The 23,154-nt window shown below is 51.8% G+C and overlaps 7 protein-coding genes across 7 annotated transcripts; 2 read left to right on the top strand and 5 right to left on the bottom strand.

Annotated features, from left to right (window-relative positions):
- Positions 1 to 7: 7 nt before the first annotated feature.
- Positions 8 to 4,998, bottom strand: ASPBRDRAFT_50180 (uncharacterized protein; the record flags this gene model as incomplete). The annotated part of the gene is made up of 5 exons (XM_067626492.1): positions 8 to 3,120; positions 3,181 to 3,959; positions 4,017 to 4,328; positions 4,386 to 4,509; positions 4,587 to 4,998. The coding sequence occupies 5 exons, from the start codon at positions 4,996 to 4,998 to the stop codon at positions 8 to 10; spliced, it is 4,740 nt and encodes a 1,579-aa protein (XP_067484492.1).
- Positions 4,999 to 8,135: 3,137 nt separating this feature from the next.
- ASPBRDRAFT_111970 (uncharacterized protein) lies at positions 8,136 to 10,909 on the top strand (the record flags this gene model as incomplete). Its single annotated transcript, XM_067616608.1, has 6 exons — positions 8,136 to 8,171; positions 8,232 to 8,458; positions 8,512 to 8,677; positions 8,734 to 8,808; positions 9,800 to 10,397; positions 10,476 to 10,909. 6 exons carry the CDS (start codon positions 8,136 to 8,138, stop codon positions 10,907 to 10,909), a joined length of 1,536 nt encoding a protein of 511 aa, XP_067484491.1.
- A 442-nt stretch (positions 10,910 to 11,351) lies between these two features.
- Positions 11,352 to 13,472, bottom strand: abr1 (multicopper oxidase abr1; the record flags this gene model as incomplete). The annotated part of the gene is made up of 3 exons (XM_067628537.1): positions 12,737 to 13,472; positions 11,576 to 12,675; positions 11,352 to 11,544 (listed from the first exon to the last, which is right to left on the bottom strand). Exons 1-3 carry the CDS (start codon positions 13,070 to 13,072, stop codon positions 11,352 to 11,354), a joined length of 1,629 nt encoding a protein of 542 aa, XP_067484490.1. The 5' UTR covers positions 13,073 to 13,472.
- Positions 13,473 to 14,669: 1,197 nt separating this feature from the next.
- ayg1 (heptaketide hydrolyase ayg1) lies at positions 14,670 to 16,217 on the top strand (the record flags this gene model as incomplete). Its single annotated transcript, XM_067616735.1, has 6 exons — positions 14,670 to 14,762; positions 14,852 to 14,926; positions 14,994 to 15,733; positions 15,790 to 15,922; positions 15,980 to 16,053; positions 16,112 to 16,217. 6 exons carry the CDS (start codon positions 14,670 to 14,672, stop codon positions 16,215 to 16,217), a joined length of 1,221 nt encoding a protein of 406 aa, XP_067484489.1.
- A 1,007-nt stretch (positions 16,218 to 17,224) lies between these two features.
- On the bottom strand, positions 17,225 to 18,690 carry ASPBRDRAFT_50176 (uncharacterized protein; the record flags this gene model as incomplete). Its single annotated transcript, XM_067626491.1, has 4 exons — positions 17,225 to 17,329; positions 17,419 to 18,098; positions 18,154 to 18,239; positions 18,302 to 18,690. The coding sequence occupies 4 exons, from the start codon at positions 18,688 to 18,690 to the stop codon at positions 17,225 to 17,227; spliced, it is 1,260 nt and encodes a 419-aa protein (XP_067484488.1).
- Positions 18,691 to 19,639: 949 nt separating this feature from the next.
- ASPBRDRAFT_24933 (translation machinery-associated protein TMA46) lies at positions 19,640 to 20,927 on the bottom strand (the record flags this gene model as incomplete). The annotated part of the gene is made up of 4 exons (XM_067622112.1): positions 19,640 to 20,087; positions 20,134 to 20,765; positions 20,787 to 20,804; positions 20,868 to 20,927. The coding sequence occupies 4 exons, from the start codon at positions 20,925 to 20,927 to the stop codon at positions 19,640 to 19,642; spliced, it is 1,158 nt and encodes a 385-aa protein (XP_067484487.1).
- A 943-nt stretch (positions 20,928 to 21,870) lies between these two features.
- wos2 (Hsp90 cochaperone SBA1) lies at positions 21,871 to 22,938 on the bottom strand. Its single transcript, XM_067622008.1, has 4 exons — positions 22,813 to 22,938; positions 22,296 to 22,621; positions 22,165 to 22,234; positions 21,871 to 21,986 (listed from the first exon to the last, which is right to left on the bottom strand). Exons 1-4 carry the CDS (start codon positions 22,841 to 22,843, stop codon positions 21,967 to 21,969), a joined length of 447 nt encoding a protein of 148 aa, XP_067484486.1. The 5' UTR covers positions 22,844 to 22,938; the 3' UTR covers positions 21,871 to 21,966.
- Positions 22,939 to 23,154: the final 216 nt, after the last annotated feature.

Here is a 23,154-nt window from a genome sequence, read left to right as displayed (position 1 = left end):
GGTATGCTTATATGCGTCCGTCGACGATCACGCTCTCGTACGGGATCGAGATGTCGGTAGCAACCCACGAGTCTGTGCTCTTGGTGCTGCCCATCCGAGCCAAGTTGCGGATCTTGCTGCTCAGGCTCTCGTTGACACTGCGGCCCCGGCGGTGCTCAAAAGACAAACGGCGTTGTTCCAGACCTGGACGGCTATCCATGTGGAGCGTGGGTCCCGTGGTCATCGCGCGAGGCAGCAGTCGACCGAAGTCTTCGTTGTCGATGGCGATGTCTATCGTCCCTGAAGACTCGCGAGGCGAAGCCAAAGGGGCCGCTGGGGGAGGTGGCGGTGGTGGGGGGCTCAGATGTTGGAGCTCCGGCAAAATGGGAGGGTTCTCGGTCTGCTGGGTTGCCATTGCGTTTTCAATGGTCTCCTCTATACTAACTGTTACCGGAGAGCCGCCGTAGCTATGCCCACCACTGTCTCGACGAGGAGCCATACTTCGCGTCCGGCTGGTGGACCGACTTCTCGGGAGGTGAGGGTTGTATCTCGGATGCATCGGAAGATCCGTTGGTACCACGCCAGGCTGGTGACTTTCAGGGACTGGAACAGACATCGAACGACCGATCCGCTCCGCATCACCCTGGTACTTGGCATCACTAAGGAGGAAGCCGGCGTCGGAAGGCAGTGGGGGTGTCGGTGCGGTTTCTTCATACCCGTTATATTTGGGGTGCTTCATGGCTTTCGGCGTTGCTGGCAGTCCCAAGGGCACACCGGATCTCGAAGAGTTTGAATCAGAGCTGCTGGGATACTCTGGCGAGCCCTTGTTGGTAGCAGCCCGGTTCCGGCCAGGAGTACGCGGCGCAAAAGCATTGATCGAAAATGTCGCACTTTCCAGAGCAGAACGACTCGGCTGCAACTCCCCTGGGAAGGGAATATTAGGCGCTGACGGATTGCGTGCCAGCGACAGGCGCCGAGCTTCAAGCTCTGCAGCGGCAAGCTCCTTTCTCCGCTGTTCCACAATTTTATCATGGAGGATAGCAGTTTCCACCTCGTGAGATGCCTGTGCCAGCATGTTATTATCGCTATGAGTGTTATCAACCACACAGATGTCATCATGGGCAGTACTGCCATTGAAGGATTCGGGTACAGCTTGTTGCGCGCTTTCTGTCGCCTCGGTATCGTGACGGCTACGAGACCTCGCTCTGGCCCACTTTGACTCAGATGTTGTCTCGCCCTTCCCACCAGCAGCCTTTTCAGGTCGACGACTGCTGCTCCTTTGGCGGGTTCGCAACCGTTCTCTATCACTCGCAACGAGTCTCAGTGCATCTTCTGCACTCGATCCCGGCAGTGGAGGCGAGGGAGATGTGCCTGATTCTTGACGGTCTACGCTGCGCCCACGACTGGAAGGACCTTGATTTTCAGTACCAACCTGGTTCGCTGTGTTTCGACTGGCGGAACGGTTCTGACGGCGTTCAGAGGAGTTGCGTGAACGTGGTTTGCGGACTCTGCTGGCACTGCGAGTTCGCGACGATGGCTTGTTGGCAGCATTGGCGTTGATCCGAGCCAGTTCCTCTGGCGACATTGGAACAGGAGAAGAGGGGGAGCGTTTGGCAGGTGGAATGTATCTTTTCTCATTTCGCCCGCGCGTCTCCTGTGAAGCGTTTCTGGAGCGGTACCTCCGAGCCGAGGTCTGACTGGCCGACTCATCCGTATTCCTTCTTCCTCGACCGTTAGGGCGACTGCCTTGATACTTCTTTGCGTGATAGTTGGCCTCGCCCAAGCTACTGATATATGGGTCAATACTGCGACCACTAACACTGGGGCTCCTTGCCGAACTGAAGCTATTCAACGTTGATGCTGGACTCCGGAAGTTGGCCAGCATCTCGGCTTGCATGTGCATGTCATTCTCCGAGGCGTTGCGGTGATGAAGATTAAGCTGCAAGCCGTCTGGCTTTCGTTCTCTAGTACCGTTTCGGCTATCTGACCGCTCCTTCAGAGCCTCAAAGACCCCAGCAGCCGGAGAAGGAAGACCCTTGATGGTGGCGAAGGTATCTGCTGACGCTTGGACTGCGGTCTGGGGACTGGGCTTGTACTCTTCTGGGTCATAACGGGCAGATGGTAGTAAGCCAAGCTGCTCGTCATCTGCCTCCTCCCCCTCCACTTCCTGCTCTGGAGGCTGGCCCTCGTCATTCTCTGATGTCGAGCCATAGTCTAGTGCCTGTTTAGTGTATGTCGTGGATGGAAATGTTGGAGGGTGTACGTCAATCGGGGTCTCCCCAATAGATGGAAGACGCCGTCTGTTGAAGGCGGGCGTTGTTGTGCGCGTGTTCATGGCATTGTTTATGCTCTGAATGTTGTTCAGCTTATACGATCCAAAACCACCCGGAGACAAGGCAGATTCGACGACCGCGGATTCCGCGATTGGTGTGACCCCAGGCGCGTTGGTTGGCGTTCTGTCATCTGACTTTAACCCGGGGAATTTGAACCGATTGTTCGGCTGAGAGTCAAACGACGTAATAAGCTTTAGCGCTGGCGTCTTCGATACCGGTCTGCCATTGACAGCTGGTCTTGGGTGAGAGTTTGGAACCATAAGACTCGCTGGGTTTGGATAAGGCTCCGGGGATGTCATTGGAGATCTTCTTGTGATAGCCTCCGCAAAGGATGTAGCCTGTTGCGCAGCGGGAGACGTCCATGGCTCGGAGGGCTCTACTCCCGTGCACATAAAACACCTAATTGCAAGTTGCTGCTGGGAGTGAGACACGACATGTTCTCCCCACCGACGCACCAAATACGATTGTCGCTGCCAGTCCGTAGGCATCACAAGACATGTCATCAGTATCGCTTCCATATAAAAGTTCTGCGAGACATAGACTTCGATAGCATCGTTTCGGTCTCCCAGCCCTAGAAGTATGGTGGCTGCTGTATGGACATCTCCAATTTCCAGCAACTTCTGGACCAGAGCTTGTCCAACCTTGTTCGACTGCGATTCTCCGGACATCTGGCTAAATGCTAGAAGCATCCAATCAGTGATGGAGGCTGGCCCCGAACTGATCATGGAAAGCATATTGTCTGTATCGGATCCACCAATCCATTGAGCAAGCAGGATGGCGCTTTGGCTGGCTTCAGGATGATTGCTCACTGCGCACATAGTCAGCGCATTGTAGAAGCATATATAGTAAGCACAAACTTTCAACATACGTTCATCTAAAATCAATCCTTCAATATCTCCATCGAAGCCAAATACAACGCTCAGCATCTGTTTGCGTAGATCATCTGGCGTGAGGCGAGTCTCGTCAAGGGGTTGATGGTGTCCGTAAGGCACATCATTGAGGCGTGCGCGTGTGAATGGGAACAGATCAACTGGCTTTTCGGCAGGACTAAGCTGCACCTCATTCCTCAGCCGTGACCCGGCTCGGGAGCTCTTCGTTGACGACATTGAGACAGATGAGGCATAGGCGTAGGAAGCCCCGGATGGCTGGGGCGTTTCTCTTCCAGATGCGGAAGTTAACGAGAACGATGTGGTCGTCTGGCCAGACCTACTGGGTGGTGAAAATGGCACCTTGTGCATCCCCGATGAAGCCTTCGAGCTAACGGAATTCGTGACCGAATTGGCATGGCTCCTGTTCACAGGGCTCGCAACATCGGCACGTTGTTGCCGAACAGACTCAATTCCATTTGTGTCAAATGGAGTTCTTCGAGAGCCATACATCGCACCTGATTCCCTCATGTTTGGTGGTTCCTGCAAGGTGCGTAATCTGGGTTGATCCATAGGTGCCGGCAAAGCCCCAGCGGGGGCATGCTGCACGTTCGCGACCATGGCAGGGCTCTCGATATCGTATTGCTGAACAGTGTATTGAGGACCAAGGGTAAATAGCGTGGCGGTTGGCCCATAGTTGGCAAAGCCACGAGGGTTGTCTATGGTGGGGACGGGCTCGTACGTGACATGCTTTGTCCTGACATCCCAAGCCCACGTCTCGCTGTTGAAACGGTGTTTAGCTTCATAATCGAGGGGGGGATGGCGGACGCCTGCTTACCCTTCAAGGAACTGCACGATCCTACCATTCTTAGACCAAGCCATCCACTTTGGCTCAGTGGCTGGGGAGCCATCAGACCTCTTGAGCACTCTGATAACCCGTGGGGCCTCTTTCTGCGGCGGTTTTGCTACACTCCAGACTCTCAGATCACCATTGGCTGCCAAGCTGGCTAGCATGTCTGACTTTTGCTTAGATGAGGATGCATGCCACGCTAACGAGATTATCGCCGACGGTCCTCGTGAAGTGGACATGGTGTGTAAGATGCTGAATGTTGGGTGCAGTGTCGCGAGCATAATGGAACCATTTTGGTAACTAAGCCAACCAGTTAGATCATTCAACCGTTGTGATCACTAGGCGCCATGTACCTACCCAATGGCATATGTTCGACAATCCGTCGCCGGGGCTAGGGCGGTAATGGGATCGAAGATGGTGCGGCACGACATATGCTCCGAGGTAGAAGGCTCAAATATGATTACGTCTCCCTTTTCATTACCTGTACGTGGTTGTGAGCACACTTTTGCATGGGAAAGGGAAAAAAAAAAAAACGCAACTCAGTAGGAGGGGTATTACCAAAGGCCACATTTCCATTCCGCATCCAGGCGGCAACCTTGAGCTGCTCGAACGAGGCGAACCTGGCAAGTACGTTTCCCGTGAACAGGTCCCATACGATTGCTGTCTGGCTGACATCGTAACTGACCACCAGCCTTCCCGCACCACGCTCGCTGACATTATCCACATATATGAATCCGATATCGTCCTGGTGGTTCTCGAATCTTCGTTCTATCGCCAAAGTGTCATGGTGAAGACATACAATTACTGAACCCTGAGCGTAGAGGAGTAAAGACGCTGTCGCCGCACATGGCTCAAGCCGGGCAGGAGGCGTCTGTGACTGCGTCGATACCGGGGGCTCGGTAGGCTTCATTCTCGAAGGTCGAGGATCTGGGACTTGTACAGGATTTTTGTTCCATGATAATTCGACCATCCTTTCGACTGTGCCGCAGATGTGTCTAAACAGTGTATTGCTTGCTGTTATCCTGTTCCTGTCCCAATCACAATCTCCGTCTCAAGACAAGTAGGTGTCAAGTGCTTGGTCCAGCTATGGGTCACTTTTGGAACGGTTATATTGGGGCGATGACAGCTTGACGATGGGCAACAGACGCTATCCGGCCAAGACGAGCAATGGTAATTATAAACCTCCCATTGGCACGCAAAGCAAGACGAGAACAAACTGAGCACTATGTAAGTGCAGTCCCGCCCAAGACAGGCAACGAAACGTCACTGCTCCAAATGCCTACCGAATCAAGAACACAATGTTGAACGTGATCTCGACAGACATTTGACTAGAGAATTGAGCGGACCACAGTTAGAGTATTGGCACACGACTAGAAAGAACGATCAGAACGACAGCCTTTCGTCTTAACACGCTCGGGGCTATAGGGTGGGGAGGAAGAAGCGAGGTTGTGGCAGGATGCAGCGAAAGAAACGATGGTGATAGCGCGCTAAATCCGAACCGAACGAAAAAGGCAGACGCACAAAAATGCAGATGAAAGACAAAGAATGATGCAGTGGAACGACCAGGGATACAACGCACTAGGCAGGCTACCACGTTGCTGGCACAAGCTGTGGAGGGGGGGGAAGATAATAAGGAAGACCAGGGCAGAGGTGGGGAGGGGAGCAGAAAGTAAAATGAGAGACAATTGCACCAACCCAGATGACAGGACTTACACTGAGCATGGACTGATGGTCGGACTCTTAATCCTTATTATTCTTCAGATGGCGCCAGCCTTGAGAGTCTGTTGTGTGGTCATCAAGGAGAATTACTTGTGTGAAATCTGAGACGTCTCCGAAGGCAGCGGAGAGAGTCGATCGAAATCTCCAGCCATCAAGCAACACGAGCTAGCGCCAAGGGGAGTGGACGGCGCTTCCATGGACCAGGATGTCATTGATATGGGATGAGCAGGGCGTTCAACAACATAATTAGCGGACGAAGGCAAATAAGACCCGTCGAGCGGCATGAGGAGCAGTGGGTGGCTCCAGCAGCGGCACACCAACAAGCATGCAGCAGCGGGACATGGAAGCCGGAGTGCAAAGCAGACTGCCAGTCGATCCTGCCGCGTCTGACCAGGGGGTGGGTTGCGAGAGGAGTTCAGTTAACTTCGTGCTACGCCGTTGGCGGGCTAACCAGGAGCTATAGGAAGATCAGGCAGGCTAATCATCGAACGAAGCCGCCCACAATCAACGTGAAGCGCAGTTAGTGGAAAGGAAAGAGTTTGAGACTAAAATGGAGGAGATGAGACGAGCGCCAATTGTTGCACCGGTCAATGATGGGCGGGAAATGGGGGGTGAGGGAAAGAGAGAGGGAATCGGACGGAGGCCATCCTAGTGAGGTGAGTACTTAGTATGGAGTTGTGGTGGTGGTGGTTAGAGCAAACGTATTGCATGCGTCCGTTTTCTTCCCAGGCGGGGCTGGAGTAGTACCAGTGACATAATTACCGCTATGAGGACATATGGGAGACAGAGGTATACAGTACCTTGCCCAAAGGTAGTTCTGCATGGCCAGCGGCTGCTGTCAGGGACCTTTCCCGCCAGCTCCTCGGGCCTGATTGGCTTCTGGACTGCAGAGGGCGTTTCTTCACGCTGCAGGCCTCATCACTCGGTTGTGCCAATCAGCGCCCGTGACCGCCCTGAGTCGCCCTCAAGTGACCTTGCTCGGCGCGTAAATGAGCGCTCTGACTGGTATGGCCAATGTCTCCCCACGACTGCTCAACCCGTGTGGCCAGCAGGATTGTGGCTAATCTTGGGTGATGTGCTGTGAGACTTCGAATCACATCCCTCGACGTGCTGGGGATGGAGCTACTGAGGTACGTGATATATACTTGGATACTTACGTGGATGGGAACACTGAAATAGTGCGCAGAAGCACCGACATAAACAGGAGGCAGACTACTAATTTGCCTGAGAGAATGTGGAAATATGTTGGCGTATTCCAGGTGGTGGGTGACCTTGAACGTTGGAATAAAAACCGAAAGAGCCACCAGGGCAAACACTTTTAAGGCCGGTCATCACTCTCGACACCGTCGCGTTGAGCTCACATCTCTCGAAATAAACAGTGGCGCTACATAGTACATACTATGGCGGTGTAGTAACCAGTGGCACTCAGGTCACGGTCCTAGTAGTACTACAGAGTACTAGCACGGGTATTTATCATGGGTGCAAACATCATGGCCGTCTACACCACCAGAAGCGTGCTCCTCGGGGAGGCCGTAAACCTAAGATGGCCACAGTATGGAGGGAGGACCTTCATCGGCGATTTTATCTGACACTTACAGGAGCTAACGATCTGAACGGTCGGTCACAGTCGGAGCTGGTGAGACAACAATTCTACGCACATCCGGCTAAGACATACATAGCTGGACTAATATACGGGATATGGAGTCCAAAATAGTAGCCCTTCCACAGATGAACACGGCCTGTGCATGCAATGTGATGTGATCAACTAGAAGCTGCGCTGTGACTGGCGTCCTTCGGACTAGTGGGAGGCCCCGGGGCTTAGGCATTGCGGGGGTGGTTGAGGAGCTCGGACTGTGATGAGATTTTACCTCTTACTTGGATGTGATAAGGAAAGCGTTCGGGGAGTAATCCTGGCGGACTGAGACTCACGGATATTCATCACCCAACAAGATGCCTTGTGCACGGTAGGATTCAGTCAGTGTCACGTTCGGAACAATGGCATTGTGACCATTCAATTTTATATCAAATAATTTTCATTTAGAGCCTGAGTTCAACCGCACACTTGATGCTTTGCATTGCTTTACGTTGCTTTCCGGTGATGCCAACGGGGAATAAGAAGCTCTAGACTTACCTAGCGACAGGGAACTGCCATTTCCAGTTAGACGGACGGGGATGCCGTGCAACTCGGCAAGCGGTCACGGGTAGATCACATGATAACGGAACTGCGTGGCTCTGGCTATCACGGCAAAACATCGGCCCGTGATCTGATTTTCCGCCATCTCCAAAATCTTCTGCGTTTAACGATACCGATAGCAACGATAATCGATCCCAATTCCCGCTATTTTATTCTGTTCTCCTTGTTGTACCGAGAAGGTCTATTGTCACAAAATGGGTGTGCAAAAGAAAACTCGCAAGTTCGCGCAGGTATGCTCTCAAAGCTTTACAGTTGATACGGGACGGAAACTGATCCTACTGAATTTATAGATGAAGCGCGCCATCAAGGCCCGCGATGAGCGACTGAAGAAGCCGGAAGCGAAGAAGGAGACACCCAAGGAGGATCAACTGACTCGACAAGTCACCCAAGCCCCTTCGAACATGTTCTTTGCCGCAAACACTGCCCTTGGCCCTCCCTACCACGTGCTGGTCGATACCAACTTTGTTTCCCACGCTATCCGAGCGAAGCAGGACCTACTTACGTCGATGATGGACTTGTGAGTTGGACTCAACTCTCTGGGCTTTGGATATGTGCTAAGACTGGCTGCAGGCTGTACGCGAAGTGTGTTCCGACTTTCTCGGACTGCACCATCGCGGAATTGGAAAAGCTGGGTGACAAGTACCGCCTCGCACTTCGGGTTGCCAAAGACCCTCGCTGGGCTAGGGTCAAGTGCTCTCACAAGGGTACCTATGCAGATGACTGCATCGTGGATCGGGTGAGTGGTTACCCAAATTCTTCTCGGGTAGCACAGCGCGCTAACGGCTATTGTAGGTGACAAAACATAGAATCTACATTGTAGCGACCAACGATCAAGATCTCTGTCGCCGCCTGCGCAAGATTCCTGGTGTTCCGATCATGAAGGTCGCAAGGGGCAAATTCACCATCGAGAAGTTGCCCGATGCTTTGGATTAAGTCTGGTAATCTGGGATCGCTTAAAAGAAAGGCAAAAGAGAAGATGTGTGTTTGATACCCCGCTACAGCACGACGTTTCACGAAGATATACCCCAATCACCGCTTGCTAGCGGATGAGGATTCAGTTCGTCTTCAGCCTACAAACGAGAAGCTCGTCTGGTCCCACTGCGTCCGAACACGGTCGTCCTGCCTGATGCAGTGCAAGTTAATGCGATGGGCAACACTACGTCGCATGCCGGCTCGGGTTGCATATCAGCTTGCGACGTGCATGAGCCTCGGCTGGTCCAACCTAACGACCATATTGTTCCGACGACCGCCATCATTTCATGCACGCGGTGGATGTGACCAAGCGAGACAGGCGGAAGCCGATATTCGAAAAGCTTAGATAGCAGATAGATAGATGGTCAGCGCCGGCGGTTCTAGCCTTGCTGGTTACAGCTAGAATCGAAGAGCAGCTTAATGTTACGCTATTCAATCTCCAAGCTTACTCCGATACAGTGCCACTCGCTATATTTCGTATCTATTCCCGAACAATAGATAGTTATCCGGGTGATGCTGTGCGCAATCAGGCCATGGTCACATCACCAGCTGCCCATTAAGTAACCATCTACAGTGGGTAATAAACTTCTTAGCCAGAAAAATAACGATTAATGGCCACTACATAAGAAACAACGCGCAGCTACCCCGAAGTGTGACTCAATTCCTCCGCGTGCGGGGAACCATTCCCTTATCATCCCCTCAATTCCCGCCAACAAACATCGTCAAACCAACTTACATGCCCACGTACACACAATTCAATCAGCCTTCAAGGATAACCACCACCACAGCATCATGACCGAAAAAGAAACTATCGTTGTAATAGGGTATGTACTATCCATATTGCAATCCCAATCACCCCCTCAACCTCAACAACAGCACTACTAAGCACCTAAACAGAGCCGGCATCATCGGCCTCTCCACAGCCCTCTACATCCAACAACATCTGCCCCCATCCCAACGCGTCCTCCTCGCAGCCCGCGACTTCCCCCATAGCACGTCTCTAAACTACGCCTCACCCTGGGCAGGCGCCCACTACCGCCCCGTCCCCGGCTCCAACGCCCAACACACCCGCGAAGAAGCACAAGCCCGCCGTACCTACGCGCACTTCAAAACACTCGCGGCTCGGGAACCCGGCGCGGGTGTCCAGTCCATAACCGGGATTGAGCACCTCGAGAGCCCGTCGGCGGAGTATCTCGACGAGAAAAATATCCAGGATGTGTATGGGCACTTGGATGAGTTCGAGTACTTACAGCCCGGGCAGGTGCCGGGGGATGTGAAGTGGGGAGTGAGGTATAGGACTTTTGTGGTGAATTCACCGGTTTATTGTGCATGGTTGTTACGGCAGTTTGTGTTGAGGGGTGGGGAGGTGAAGGAGTATACGTTTGTGGATTTGAGGGAGGGGTTCTATCTTGCAGAGAGAGTGGGGGCTGTGGTTAATTGTTCTGGGTTGGGGTTTAATGATGAGAAGAGTTATATCATTCGGGGTGAGTGAGTGGTTATTCTGTCTGGGAGGACGGGGCTGCTGTTGATGTTGCTGACTGACTGACTGACTGACTATTCAGGGCAAACGTGTCTGGTGAGGAACCCTTGCTCGGCGACTATTACTCGACAGAATAGCGATGGCTCCTGGTCCTTCTGTATTCCGCGTCCGCTAGGTGGTGGTACAATTATTGGGGGCACGAAGCAGCCGCATAATTGGGATCCTAATCCGTCCTTGGAAACGCGGACCCAGCTACTGGCGAGTGCCGCCAAGTGGTTTCCCTTCGAGGAGGGAAGTAAAGGAGAGTTTGATGTGATTCGCGATATTGTTGGTCGTCGACCAGCACGAGAGGGGGGCATGAGAATCGAAGTAGAGAAGGTGATTCAAGGTCAAGAAGTGATCGTTCATGCATATGGAGCTGGGGGGCGTGGATTTGAGTTATCCTGGGGTGTGGCGAAGGACGTTTACGACTTGATGAGACAAAACGGACTGATAAAGGCCAAGGCATTGCTATAAAGCCGTCCACTTGCGAAGTTCGCCTTACTACGAATTCGCTGGGCGATGCTATAGCGCTATAACAAGCATATTCGACAAACGAAGCTATCGGTGAAAAACTGCAAGGCAGCTGCCATTTCGGTAAAAGGAAGATGATACAACTTTTCGTCAATTGTTCGTAAAATTACTTATCACGGATTATGGTCGCCACGGACATTGAATATATCCAAGCATTGGAAGAGTTCTTTAACACAGGTCAAGGCTCCCGGTCTCCAGCGGGTCTCGTGTATAGGTGTTTAGTCTCTTGAGAAGGCTCACGTTTAAAGGGGTTATGATGGCTTCAAGACCAGCATTGCCTGCGGACAAAGATGTCATGTGCATGGCCATTAGGCTCATTCTGAGCCGAATCAGTAAGTTCCAGAGGACATCGACGGCATTCATACCTACTGTCGGGCCAGTTGGTCTATGGTGAAGGGGCCAACGGGGCCCAGTTGCTGGGTTGAGTATTCCCGCACATCTGGAGATGATCATTCGGTATAGTCATGTTCTGCAGCTGGTCCGGTGCTTCGATGATAATTGCCATGAGCCGGACCTCGACGTGCCATTCAATGTGACAGTGGAACATCCAAACGCGTAATAACACGATCAACGTCAGTCTGAAGACTTCAATTTGCGGGGAGGAAGTACTTATCAGGATTCATTGCACGGAATCTTATCACAAAATGCCCCATGGGCTCCACCATGAGCGTATCTCGGCGCATGGGAGTGGCGGAGACATTGCGGTAGCCATCGAAGAAGCCACCATACGGGTAGGTGCGTTGGAGCACCTGGAAATCATGACCGTGAAGATGCCACGGATGGAGGTTGTCATGGTGGTTGTTCAGAACAATTTCCACCACATCACCATAATTCACCACAAAAGGGTTAACATCTCCATAGAGATCCGGATCCATGCAGGCCTCGGGATCGGAGTAAATGGCAGTGTACAAAGTGGGTGAGTCGGGCGCATTATAAGTCATGTTGTTGATACTGTAGGCGGGCTTTCCATCCACTGTGGTTGGGTAGACGTCGAAGATGAATTGGTGTTGTATGGGGTCGATCAGTGGAAGATGGTCTCTCGGTGTTAAGGTCACATCGTCGAGGAACTCCAGACTTGCATTGTTAACATGAATCACTGGTGGAGGAGGCAAAGGAGCGTCCTCGTTGTACATGAGCCAAGCGGTACCGTTCGGGTTATATCCTGCAGGTGGGCTCCTCCCCTCCTGAACGAACATCTCGTCGATGTCGAGACCGTCCCAGATCGCATAGTTCTTGCTAGTATCATTCTTGGTGGTGAGGAGGAGGTCGACTCGTTGGCCGACGGCCATACGCAGGAGTTGCGGTGGAAGGAAATGCGGCTCTATGGCAATGCCATCCATGCCAACAATTGTCATGTCGTGGTCGTCAATGACGAGCGCATGGCCGGGGAAGTTTCCCATGCAGACGACGTGTATAAGATAGGTCGTGTCAGGCTTGACGCTGATCTTGGTGTTATGCATATCATTGAACAAAATCGCATCAGGCAATGGCTCTTGGCCCCCATAGGGGGCATGGTCCGATGGAACAATGAATTCATCAAGCAAGATGGGTATCTGTACATGATACCAGTCGGATAAGGTGAGGGTCATTTCCTCGTCATAGTGGTATGGCGCCGGAACATTGTCGTGTACGATGATGGGTCCACGCAACCCATCAGGATACTGACCAGGCTCGTGGGAGTGGTACCAATATGTGCCTGTTTGGTTCATCTGGATCCATGGGTCAGAAGGCACGGTTCATATACTGATCCAGCGATCAGTTTCAGCTTACCGGGACAATGTAACGCATTCGCTGCTGAGGGTGGAGCTCGCATTGGGTGACTCCTGGAACGCCGTCCATGTACCCATTGTAGTTCTGATGGAGACCATGCCAATGGATTCCGGTGGACTCATTACCCAGCCCATTATACACGTCGACGATGAGGTTATCGCCGACATTGACGTCGATCTGGGGACAAGGCCAGTGTCCGTTGATGCCAATCACAGGCCTCGCATACCCATCCGGCGCTGCAGTCACCCAAGTTATATTCCAATCCAGATACACATTTTTGCTCAAGGCCTGTCGGACGAACCCGTACAGGCCGAGCGTGATGAGGGTTCGGATCATTTCCGCGACTTCGAGTATAGCATTCACGGGACCCGGTTGCAAGCTTGCGAAGCAATTCCTGAAGGGAAGTCGGAATTAAGTATGTACAGAAAACTGCTCGGGCTTTTCTAAATTATAGACAAAAAGTTAATTCAGCCGCGGAGCAATAAGGACAGGAACAACTTGGCGATAAGGATGCCTCGCCGGTGTCGCCGCCTCGGCGTTAAATCCAAACAAACATATCTCGCATGGCCAGAAAGCAAGCCTGCAAATGAGCCGATCGGTTGCGAGTCGTGCTTTCAGTCGCCGCCCGGGAGAAATCATTCCAGCATAGACATAGAATGCGACCATGTAACCGGTCCTTGCTTCAAGGGATGAGGGAAGGAGACGTAGGGAGTCGACCAGCTTCTCCTACCTGCAGATACCTTCCTGGTTCAGAGATGTAGGATACCCCAGCAAGAAAATTCCTGAGGTATTGGCACGCTTGTCTACTTGTGGACAGCTGAATATACTGACGCCTGGTGGCGGTCACATCAGCTATGAAGGGGCCCAAGTCTCAACGCACAGTGTGAAAGATGTCCACTCATCTATGCAACGGGCGGTCGTTGCAATTTCGTTATGCTTACACTATCCCTTATGGCCTTCCTTTCCTAGAGATTCCCTACTTTTTGTTCCTTGTTTCCTGCGAATACGATTCTATAAGTCTCCGGCTTGGGAAGACATGGCCCTTAGAGGGGAAGCATGCTTGCTTTGCTGAGACTGATCATAGCACAGCACAGCAACCGAGACCTTGAATCAGATATTGAGTACAATTCCTCCTCACCCAAACCGCGGCAGCAGGCGTTGGAATGCGTCTTCCGCCTTGGTATCGGGAGGATGCAAGGCATCAATCCAATGAGCAAATCACCCTGTTGGATATGTCCGGTTCACTCAGTGGCAGTACCGTACATATTTGGGTCCACCAGGTGGCTACCACGATGTTCTCGACATCAAGCACTAACTTGAATTTTTTCCGACTCTAGTAAAGCTGCGATTGGCGCAATATGCACGCCATCCAATCACATTCATCCTCCGCGGTAGACAGCCTGGTTGTACTTTAATCACACAGCAACACACATACTTCAAGGAGTTCAGGCACCTGAATTGGCGGTCACCTTCCTTCCAAGGGGAAACTCTTGTTTTGGCTCGAAAGTGGATGCCTAGAAGCCAGAACACGAACAGGCACAGCGTAAACTTGTTAATATGGTACAATCCAGGCAAGGGAGTTTCAACTACGGCCACCCAAAGCAAAATTCTCACCCTAACCACTGCCAGCGGAGCGGCGTGTCAGTCTTACCGATCGTCCGAGATCCGAGACAGATGGTGACGCCCCTTGTTCCCCAGGCAGGCGTGGATTGGCCAGCCCCCTGCATCTACAGCCTTAAGCACCCTCGATGGTGGTTCCGATGTCACAAGATTTGAAGCAGAGTTCATGTGCACCCCAGTCGGCAAGACTCGTGAGCACCTTACATTGGATGGTTTAGGTTTAAAAGGGGTTCTTCAGTGCTGTCTCCCGCACGAGCTGTACATCTTCACATTGTCTACCCATAAGACTGGACTACGCGAGCGAGTAAACACAATGGCTCCTTGGATCCTCGGCGAGAAGTTCAACACTGTTTACCCTCACAAGGGCTCCATCAAAGCTCTCTGGGAAACAAAATGGAGGTTTGCAGTAAGTTTTTTCCCTGGTGGCCGGCATCAGCACCCCTTGCTCAGTGAGTAGCCAAGCGCCAGCCAGCCATTATCTAACGTAGCATGCAGTGTGAGAAATCCGTCTACCCGTTCCATGATGGTGCCATTGAGGACTTTCGGCCCATTTTCCAGAAGCTTATCGATGTAAGTTGTCATGATCCTGCCATGTGCCGCTGATGATTGCAAGTGTGACATGCTTACTGTATGATAGGAAAACATCAACGATGCCTACACTGATGCCTATACACAGGCTTTCTTCCCGGTTGCCGAGGCACTGGAGAACAAGGCCTCAGCTGCCTTGAACAACAACAATACGGAGATGGCATCTGACCTTCTCCGAAGAGCTGCTGTGGTCTACCGTATCTCTCGGTTTCCATATGTCGATCCGACTCGAGAGGACATCAAAAAGGAGGCCTTCAACCGCCAAAAGAAGGTTTATCTAAAGGCAGCATCTTTTTGGAAGCCCGCCATCCAGGAGGTCATCATCCCACACAAGCATAAGTCGGCCACCGATGGAGCCTATGTTCCCCTCTTCGTCCGTGTTCCAGAGCATGCGACGGCAGAGAACCCCGTCCCAGTTGTAGTGCTGATGACTGGACTGGACGGATACCGCCCCGACAATAGTCAGCGTACGCATGAGATTATCAACCGGGGCTGGGCAACTGTTATCTGTGAGATCCCCGGCACGGCGGACTCCCCTGCCGATCCTAGCGATCCCGAGTCAGCGGACCGTCTATGGACCAGCGTTCTTGACTACATGGCTACTCGTCCGGAGTTCGACATGTCCCGGGTTGCTGCCTGGGGTCTAAGTGCCGGTGGGTTCTATGCCATTCGGGCTGCACATACCCACCGTGAGCGCTTCGTGGGAACCCTCGCCCACGGACCGGGCTGCCATTACTTCTTGGACCCTGAGTGGTTGAGCCGAGTTGATGACCACGAGTACCCATTCCTGTAAGTACTGTGACAGCACCTGTCACGGCCAGACATGCTAATGACACATTTGATAGGCTCACTCCTGCCTGGGCCAAGAAGTACGGCTACTCCAACCCGGAGGATTTCAAGAAGTATGGCCAGAAGAAGTTCTCTCTTCTAGAGACGGGCATTTTGGATCAGCCTAGCTGCAGACTCTTGCTGCTTAACGTATGATCAATACACCCGCGGATCTTCCATATCCAAAGACTGACCCATGCTTTGCAGGGTGTTGATGATGGCGTTACCCCCATTGAAGACTGCCTGATGCTGTTCAACCACGGGAGCCCCAAAGAAGGAAGGTCAGTCAGCGCCCCCGAACTCTGTCTCCACCTAGCACCTAACAATGATTTCCCTCAGGTTCTTCCATGGACTGCCTCACATGGGATACCCTCACAGTCTGGTCCCGTCGTACAAGTGGTTCGAGGATGTTCTGCGCTCGCCCCAAGAGCCGCTCAAGAACTAGCACAGGAGGGTTAGTATCGATGCGTCGTAAATATCTTGAAAGATATATATTTGAACGGCCAACTTCAAGTGAACGACCGACAATGAAAGTGATGACTGCAACGTGATGGAGAATGTGGGTATCTCTTACTTGGTCTGCACAATCTTTCCGCGTGTCACTCTAGTACGAAAGCCAGTTTCTGACTGACTGGCCGACTTTCTTCCTGCCTGCATTATCCCACTGTCTTGACCGCAAGTTGTTCGTGTATCATTCAACATATCACAGGCAAATTGACTTTTCGCTTTCTCGTATACGAACTGTAAACAAGATTAGAAGAAGTCTCTTGAGCACGACGAGAAGTTAGTACAATATGCTTGCCCATTAAACTTCATACTAGAAGAGGGGTCAGCTGAGTGATGGTCAGACCTCGTTGGAGATCTGGAGATCTGGAGTAGTAGTAGTAGTAGTAGTAGTAGTAGTCGTTTATTTGGTAGTTTAGTTTAGATATGCTTACCATCCATTCAATTTGTCTCAGACTTAAAGCAAAGCTTCATTTCCTTACTGATTCATTAAACTTTCAAAGTTGTGGTTCAATTCTTTCCCACCCCTCCCCCCTCCCCCCTCCCCGGCAGTAAGCCCCCTTGCAGATAAATATTATATATCTTCATGCTTTTAATTTCTAACTAACTTACGCTCAGACATCTCATGATGACTCAATGATGGCTTTCTCCGCCTGCCCCTCTTCTCTCCTGGCTCTCTTCATCCCCTTGGATAGTACTACTACTAGTAAGTAGTGTCTGGGGCGAGAACCATCGCATTGATCAAAGGGGTGTACTTAGACATGTTACATAGTGCGTCATAAATCCGTGTGTCTCAATCTATCATATTCATCATCATTAGTAATATATCTTTGTTCTTAATATTGCTGTTAGATGGTATTGTATCTTCGTATAAAACTCGGCGTGGAACAGATCTAATGGTAACTATGTGCTTCTGCTTGGATTCATCCCAGCTAGCTAGCTAGCTAGCTAAGTATAGTAGCCCGTCTCAAACATCTCGTGTTCCCAGCTGGCTAAGATGAACGAGGCAGTGCCGAAGACATTGTTGTATTCGATGGGTCTGGTGGTGTAATACTTCAAGAATAGGAGAGCAGAGTTAACAGCCATTGAAGCAAGGGAGAATAAGAATAAGAAGATGAAGAAGAAGGACAAGAAGTACATACCTCAAAAGTCGGATTATACAATCCACAGTCGGCAACAGTGCCATTGTACCCTAACGTCCCATCCGCCTCCTCCTTCACGAACTCGCTCACCAGATAATTATAGCACTTGTCGGCCGCATCGGTATATCCTACCCCAGTAGGGGTCTCCCCTTGCAAATAGCCCAGTCTCGCACCTTTCAACAACCCGTAGACAAATTGAGCCGATCCGCTCGATTCGATATAGTTGCCCTCCTCCCCGCCGTGCAACATAACCTGCCACCAGCATCCGGTTTCCTCATCGGCATCGTTGATGATTGTATTAGCGACGTTCCAGTACTTCGTGTAGACGTCGTCGCGCTGTGTCTCGTTGAGGATGGCGCTGTGTTTGTCGGATCGTTCAAGCAGGTCCACCAGCGTCATGAACCAATCTCCAAGCGCGCGGTTCCAGACGTAGGGACTCGCGCCAGTGGTGGGGTCCGCCCAGGAGGCGGTCTTGCTGGAGTCGTAGCCGTGGAAGAGGAGGCCACTGGAGTCGTCGTGGCAGTGGTCTTTGAATAGGTCAAGGCTGAGTATGAGGGAGTCGGTTAGGGTGGTGTTGGTGGGATCGAAGTAGGTTTTCCACATCGAGATGAAGGAGCTGAGAGGGTAGAGGCCTTCGAGGACGCCCACGTTGGGGTAGGGATTGAAGTACCAGTAGGCGCCTAGATATCCATAGTATTAGTATGCTTTCAGTCCTGCGTGGATATCGAAGCTGACCTTCTGAGTCGCGGGTTCTTGCATTAAAGGCATCGTGAAGGGTATCCAGGGCTTGTTTGTAGGTCTCATTTGGGGCGCGGTCGTATCTATACAGAACGTGGGTTTTGGTTGGTTCTGAGATGAGGAAGTGTAGGGTGGAATGCCTTACTGGTGATACATAACATCTCCTGACGCAAACACAGTCAGTGGAGCATTCACATCGAACGTGACATTTTGCACTGCAGGAAGGAGGCTTTCCGCGCCCTCCAGCGCATAGCTGTGCCAATCCACCTGGCCGCAAGAGTCGGCATCGTAGTATTCCTTCAGGCGGGTGACGGTCGACTCGAATAGTGCGAGACGAGAAATATTGGGGTAGATATCGTCTCCTGCTGCAAATGTACCCAGAATGGCATCTCGCCGGGCAATGACGCTGTCCGTCATCCAGGCCGAGTATGGACGGGTGTCTGGATCACAACTGCGTCCCACCGCAGCGACAGGCTCGGAATGCGACAGCAATCCCGTCAATAGGATGACGGAGAAGGGGAGGATTCGGGTCATGATGCCGCTAGTATAGATCTCAGGTAGGAGGAGGGGTTGGCGCAGTAACGAGCTGTCATCGATCACAACCCTTATGTATTCAGTCAGTCCGGGGGACTGCGATGCGCCATGGTGGAGGGGAACAGATTCCGTGGCTTAGGAGGGAAAAGTAAATCCCACGGAGGGAAGAAGGATGGGGCGTCGATCGGCCATAGTTCGATGGGGAAGAAAGGGATGGTGGAGATGAGACGGAGAGAGATCGGTGAGCATCAGCTGGGGGAGATCGTGCTGCTGCAGCAGAGTGACATTCATGGGTGAGACACACAGCTTCCAGCCCTCCAGAAGTGGAATGTGACGTGAGGATCTCCAGCAGCAGCAAGGTACAGACGGGCCAGACAGACTGTCGGTCCAGCGTCAATGTTTTACAGAATTGTGTGGATCATTTGCACGTCTCATTTGCACATTCAGGGCAATGCTGGCTCATTTTAACCAAGTTCTAAAACAAACGTTCTACGTACAGATCGGGCATAGCAAATCATATCATGAATCAGTTCATCCCCTGGGTCACGAACCGGTCGATGTCTCTCCATCAATCAATCAATCTGGTATCTTCTCACCAGTTGTTTTATCACCCCGTCCACACCCATGCCTCTTTAGATTCGATTCAGCTCGCACCGAATCAACGGTGGCTGAACCAGGAATCCAGGCGACATGACCAACCGTTCACGTTTAACCGCAAGAGCCAGCCAACCCCGTCGCGGACATCGATACCAAGCGATCTAGTTTGGTGTATCCTCGTCACAAATCAGAGAACCCAAAGAGACTCAGCATTGTATCTACCATCCATCAACACGATTAGCATCCCAGGCTCGGACAACGGCTTGGGACACCGTTCCCAGTGTGGGGGAGGTCCGCAACCCCATTCGCCCAAGTACCCTTTTGCGTCCTTGGGGATAGTATCACACAGAACTCAGTCGGCTCCTTCCTGTGCAATCGTCTCGCCGTTCGAAACCGGCACCTGCGTGCCATGCAGCGCTGCCAAACGTTCCTCTTCCTTTCTCTCGCGGATCTTCTCCGTCTCGCGCCGCAAAGCCTCCAGGTTCCATGCGCCATCGTCCTCTTCCTCGTCGCTGCTCTCGTCGTCAGCGCGCCAGTTGCCACTTTCGAACAGTGTCCGTCCAGTGGTTTCCTTGGCCTTGCGGGCCTGCTCTTCGGCAGCCTTCTTGTCAAGACGCTCCTTCTTCCACTTGGCGAACGTCTCGGGCGTGACGGGCGTCAGGTTGCCACTCAGCTTGTGTCGCTCACTTTCAAGCCAGTCTTCGAGGGTCAAGGTGTTGAGTGGCGACTTGTCCATGAGAGCCTTCTCGGCGGCCTTCTGTTCCTTCGTCTTCAAAACGAATCTGTAGTGTATCAGCAAACTGTAGTTGTACATAAGCCAGAAGCTCAACAAGCAAGAGAACATACCCAGGGGGCAGACTGTGCTTGTACATGCACTTGTCACCTCCATTAGGACAGGTCCAGAACCAACCGTACTTCTGGTTCTCGACAGCCTCAATGAAGTACTTGCACACCTTGTCCGTAGTCGTGCGCGGGTTGCCGTGCTTGCTGAGAATAACCTTGCGAAGCTTCTCCTCGTCCCAGTCGTCAATCGTATCCTTCTTCTTGGCCTCTTCCTCGGCTGCCTTCACGTCTCTGGAATCGGTGTACAGATCCTTCTTAGCCGCCTTGCGCTCCACACTCGCGTCGTGACTGAACTTGCACTTTTTACCCTTCTCGCAGTTACCCTGCTTGTAGAAAACACAGAGCACAGTCTTCGGATCCACACCAAAAGGAACCTTCTGGACCTGCACAGGCTTGAACAATTCCAAGGCCTCCTTCTTGGCCTGCTCGGAAGCCTTCTTCTCGGCCTCTCTGCGGGCCTTCTCGGCTTCCTTCTTCTTTGCCTCGGCATTCTTGTTAGATGCCGCTTGGGCCTGTAGCTGAGCAATCTGTTTCTTGGCCGAGCCACCCTTTTTCTGTACAGAGAAATACCGGTCAGTGGGCATGTACTTTTCTCGAAAGTCGATGATGGATGCTTGAGGGAGTGGTATGCGGGTCTAGAAGTGCTCGTTACGTACGTTCTTCATGCCAAAGGTCTGCACAGAATCGCAAATTAGCATTTATTCGAGATACCGATTGAAATAAAGGAGCATTCGAACCTTATCCTCGACCGTGGCCTTCTTCTTCTTAGGCTCATTCTGCTGCTTCTTGGGAGGCATTTTGGCGGATTTATATGGATTTGCACTCCTCTAATAAACAAAAAGAAATAAAGAGAAAAGATAAGGCTAAGATTCTATGCCGGATATATAACTTTTGCGCGCCGATACGATGAGGGAAAGCCTCCCAGAGAAACCCGAAGTCGAGGGAGGGGGGAAAGAAAGGGAAGAAGAAAAGATGCGCCGCAAAAGGGAAGAAAACCGCAACGAAAAATCACCAAAGGAGGGGTCGACCTGACGTGCCGGCGGGATAGGTCAAGAAATCTGACGACACCTCGGTTGTCTTTCTGATTGGGAAAAGAAGATGGGAGATATTAAAGACTGTCTAGATGAGGAGAATGGGGGAGAGAGGGAGGGAGAGAGAGATCAATCATGAGGAGGTGCAAGGTTTCCTCCACACTTTTCACGGTGTGGGTTTGCCAGTGTGGCGGAACAACTTCACATAATCGGCCTCTCCGCCAATCGAGTTGGATTCTCCTCTCTTCCTCTCCTCTCGCCGTTCCGACCAAACTCCTCACCAGACAGGTTCTCTTGGGCATTTTCTGTTCGCCAGAGGTGAACTTGATTGTCTGGTTCGATTGGCCCTAATGTCTGAACTTCAATCACGCGACAAACGCACGGCAAACTACTCTTTACAGATGGTGGTGTCGGTCTACGCTGTCCGGTCGCAAACCTCGTTATTTTCGGTCGGACCAGAAATAGGGAATTTAAGGAAAGACAATTTCCTTGCCAGTCATTTCGTCATTTCAGTACCGATAAAAGGAAACAGTAGATTATTCCATTTCCGTTTCTCCGCCTCTCGAGGCAGGCCACAAACCTGTCCAAGTGCGCCAGGTAGCTCCAAACCATGAACCGTCGTCATCAGCGGTATAGTGTAGGTGAAAGAAAAATAAGAAGAGCAAAGAAGAGCTCAAAATTACAGGGTTCATCGCTCGCCATTATTTGCTTTTTTGATTACTTGCTTGCGTAGTAGTCGTTGCCTATCTTAGTAGAGGGGCATAGCATTTAAGAAACCTCCTGGATCTTGGAAGACTTGGCACCCTCAGCCTCGCCCTCCTCGAGCTCGGGCATTTCCTCTTCCTAATAGTTTTGTCAGTGACTGATTTTCTTTGTCAGTTGGTTAACGCTGGGGGCCTGCTTACCTCTTCCTCCTCTCCAGCAGCACCGGCATCACCGCCGAGACCGGCACCAAGCTTGGAGAAGTCAATGTTGGAGAGACCACCACCTTCGCCTCCAAGACCTTCGAAACCACCAAAGTTGTTTGCGTAGTCGTCCTCGTTCACCTCGTCTTGCTCATCCTCATCAACCCACTGCCTCAATATCAGCTCTCTCTGTTCCTGTATCTATGCGACATAGAAACTAGTATCATACCTTGTCAAAGTCGGTCTTCAAGAAGTGAATCTTCTGGGTGGTGTTCAGCAGACGGGGCCAGTATTCTTCCTTGAGCTCCTTCTTGCGCAGCACCAGCTCAACCTCACGGTCACTGTGGTTGACCTTGCTGTTCTCGGGGTCGATCTCGGCGTACAGATCAAGGGAGACGTGGTATTTTACACCCTTCTTGGAGTCGCCTGTGAAAGTGACGTTGGTAGGCTTGATGTCGATTTTTGCGTCGGAACGGGCAACATCGGCAGCCTTGATGTTAACATAGAGATAGTTGCGCTCGGCATCGGAGTCCGAAGAGCGCTGAGCCCATGTGACTAGTGCGATACTCTTGTCAGTATTTCATGCTCGTCGAGAGGTATGTGTGCATGGAAATATAGGCAGGGCGATGATATGAGAAATAATGAGACCGTGGTATGGTATGATGACTCCCAGCAGCCGAAAGCTGCCAAACACGAAAACCCAGAGCGGGGAAGGAAATGAGGAACGGGAGGGGGAGTAAACTCACCTTCGGGGTGGACCTGAGGGAGTTCGGGCATTGTGAAGGTAAATAGCGGATTGTATGGGTTTGAGAAAAAAAAGATAGAAGGTAGTGATTTTATCAGAAGCGAAAGAAGGAGGTGATGAGGGGAGAGGATGATGTCGGGGGGGGGGGCTAGACGGACAGTGAAGTTGCAGCAGCAGGCGGTTGCTCTTAGCTGCTGATCGCCGGCGACTTCCTAGTAATGAATGCTAGAAAGTACTGGAACTCTCCCGCCGCCCGTTTGTTCTGTTTGCGGTGTCTTTGTGCCTGAGGCTCAACACCCTCCAGCGACGTCACTGCCCCATCCATGCCTGGCTGACTCAGCCA

Source organism: Aspergillus brasiliensis (genome assembly GCF_001889945.1).
Source record: "Aspergillus brasiliensis CBS 101740 unplaced genomic scaffold ASPBRscaffold_1, whole genome shotgun sequence".
In the NCBI taxonomy this organism is placed as follows: domain Eukaryota; kingdom Fungi; phylum Ascomycota; class Eurotiomycetes; order Eurotiales; family Aspergillaceae; genus Aspergillus; species Aspergillus brasiliensis.
Note: the sequence above shows the minus strand (reverse complement) of the source record. Positions and strands in the feature narration are given on the sequence as shown.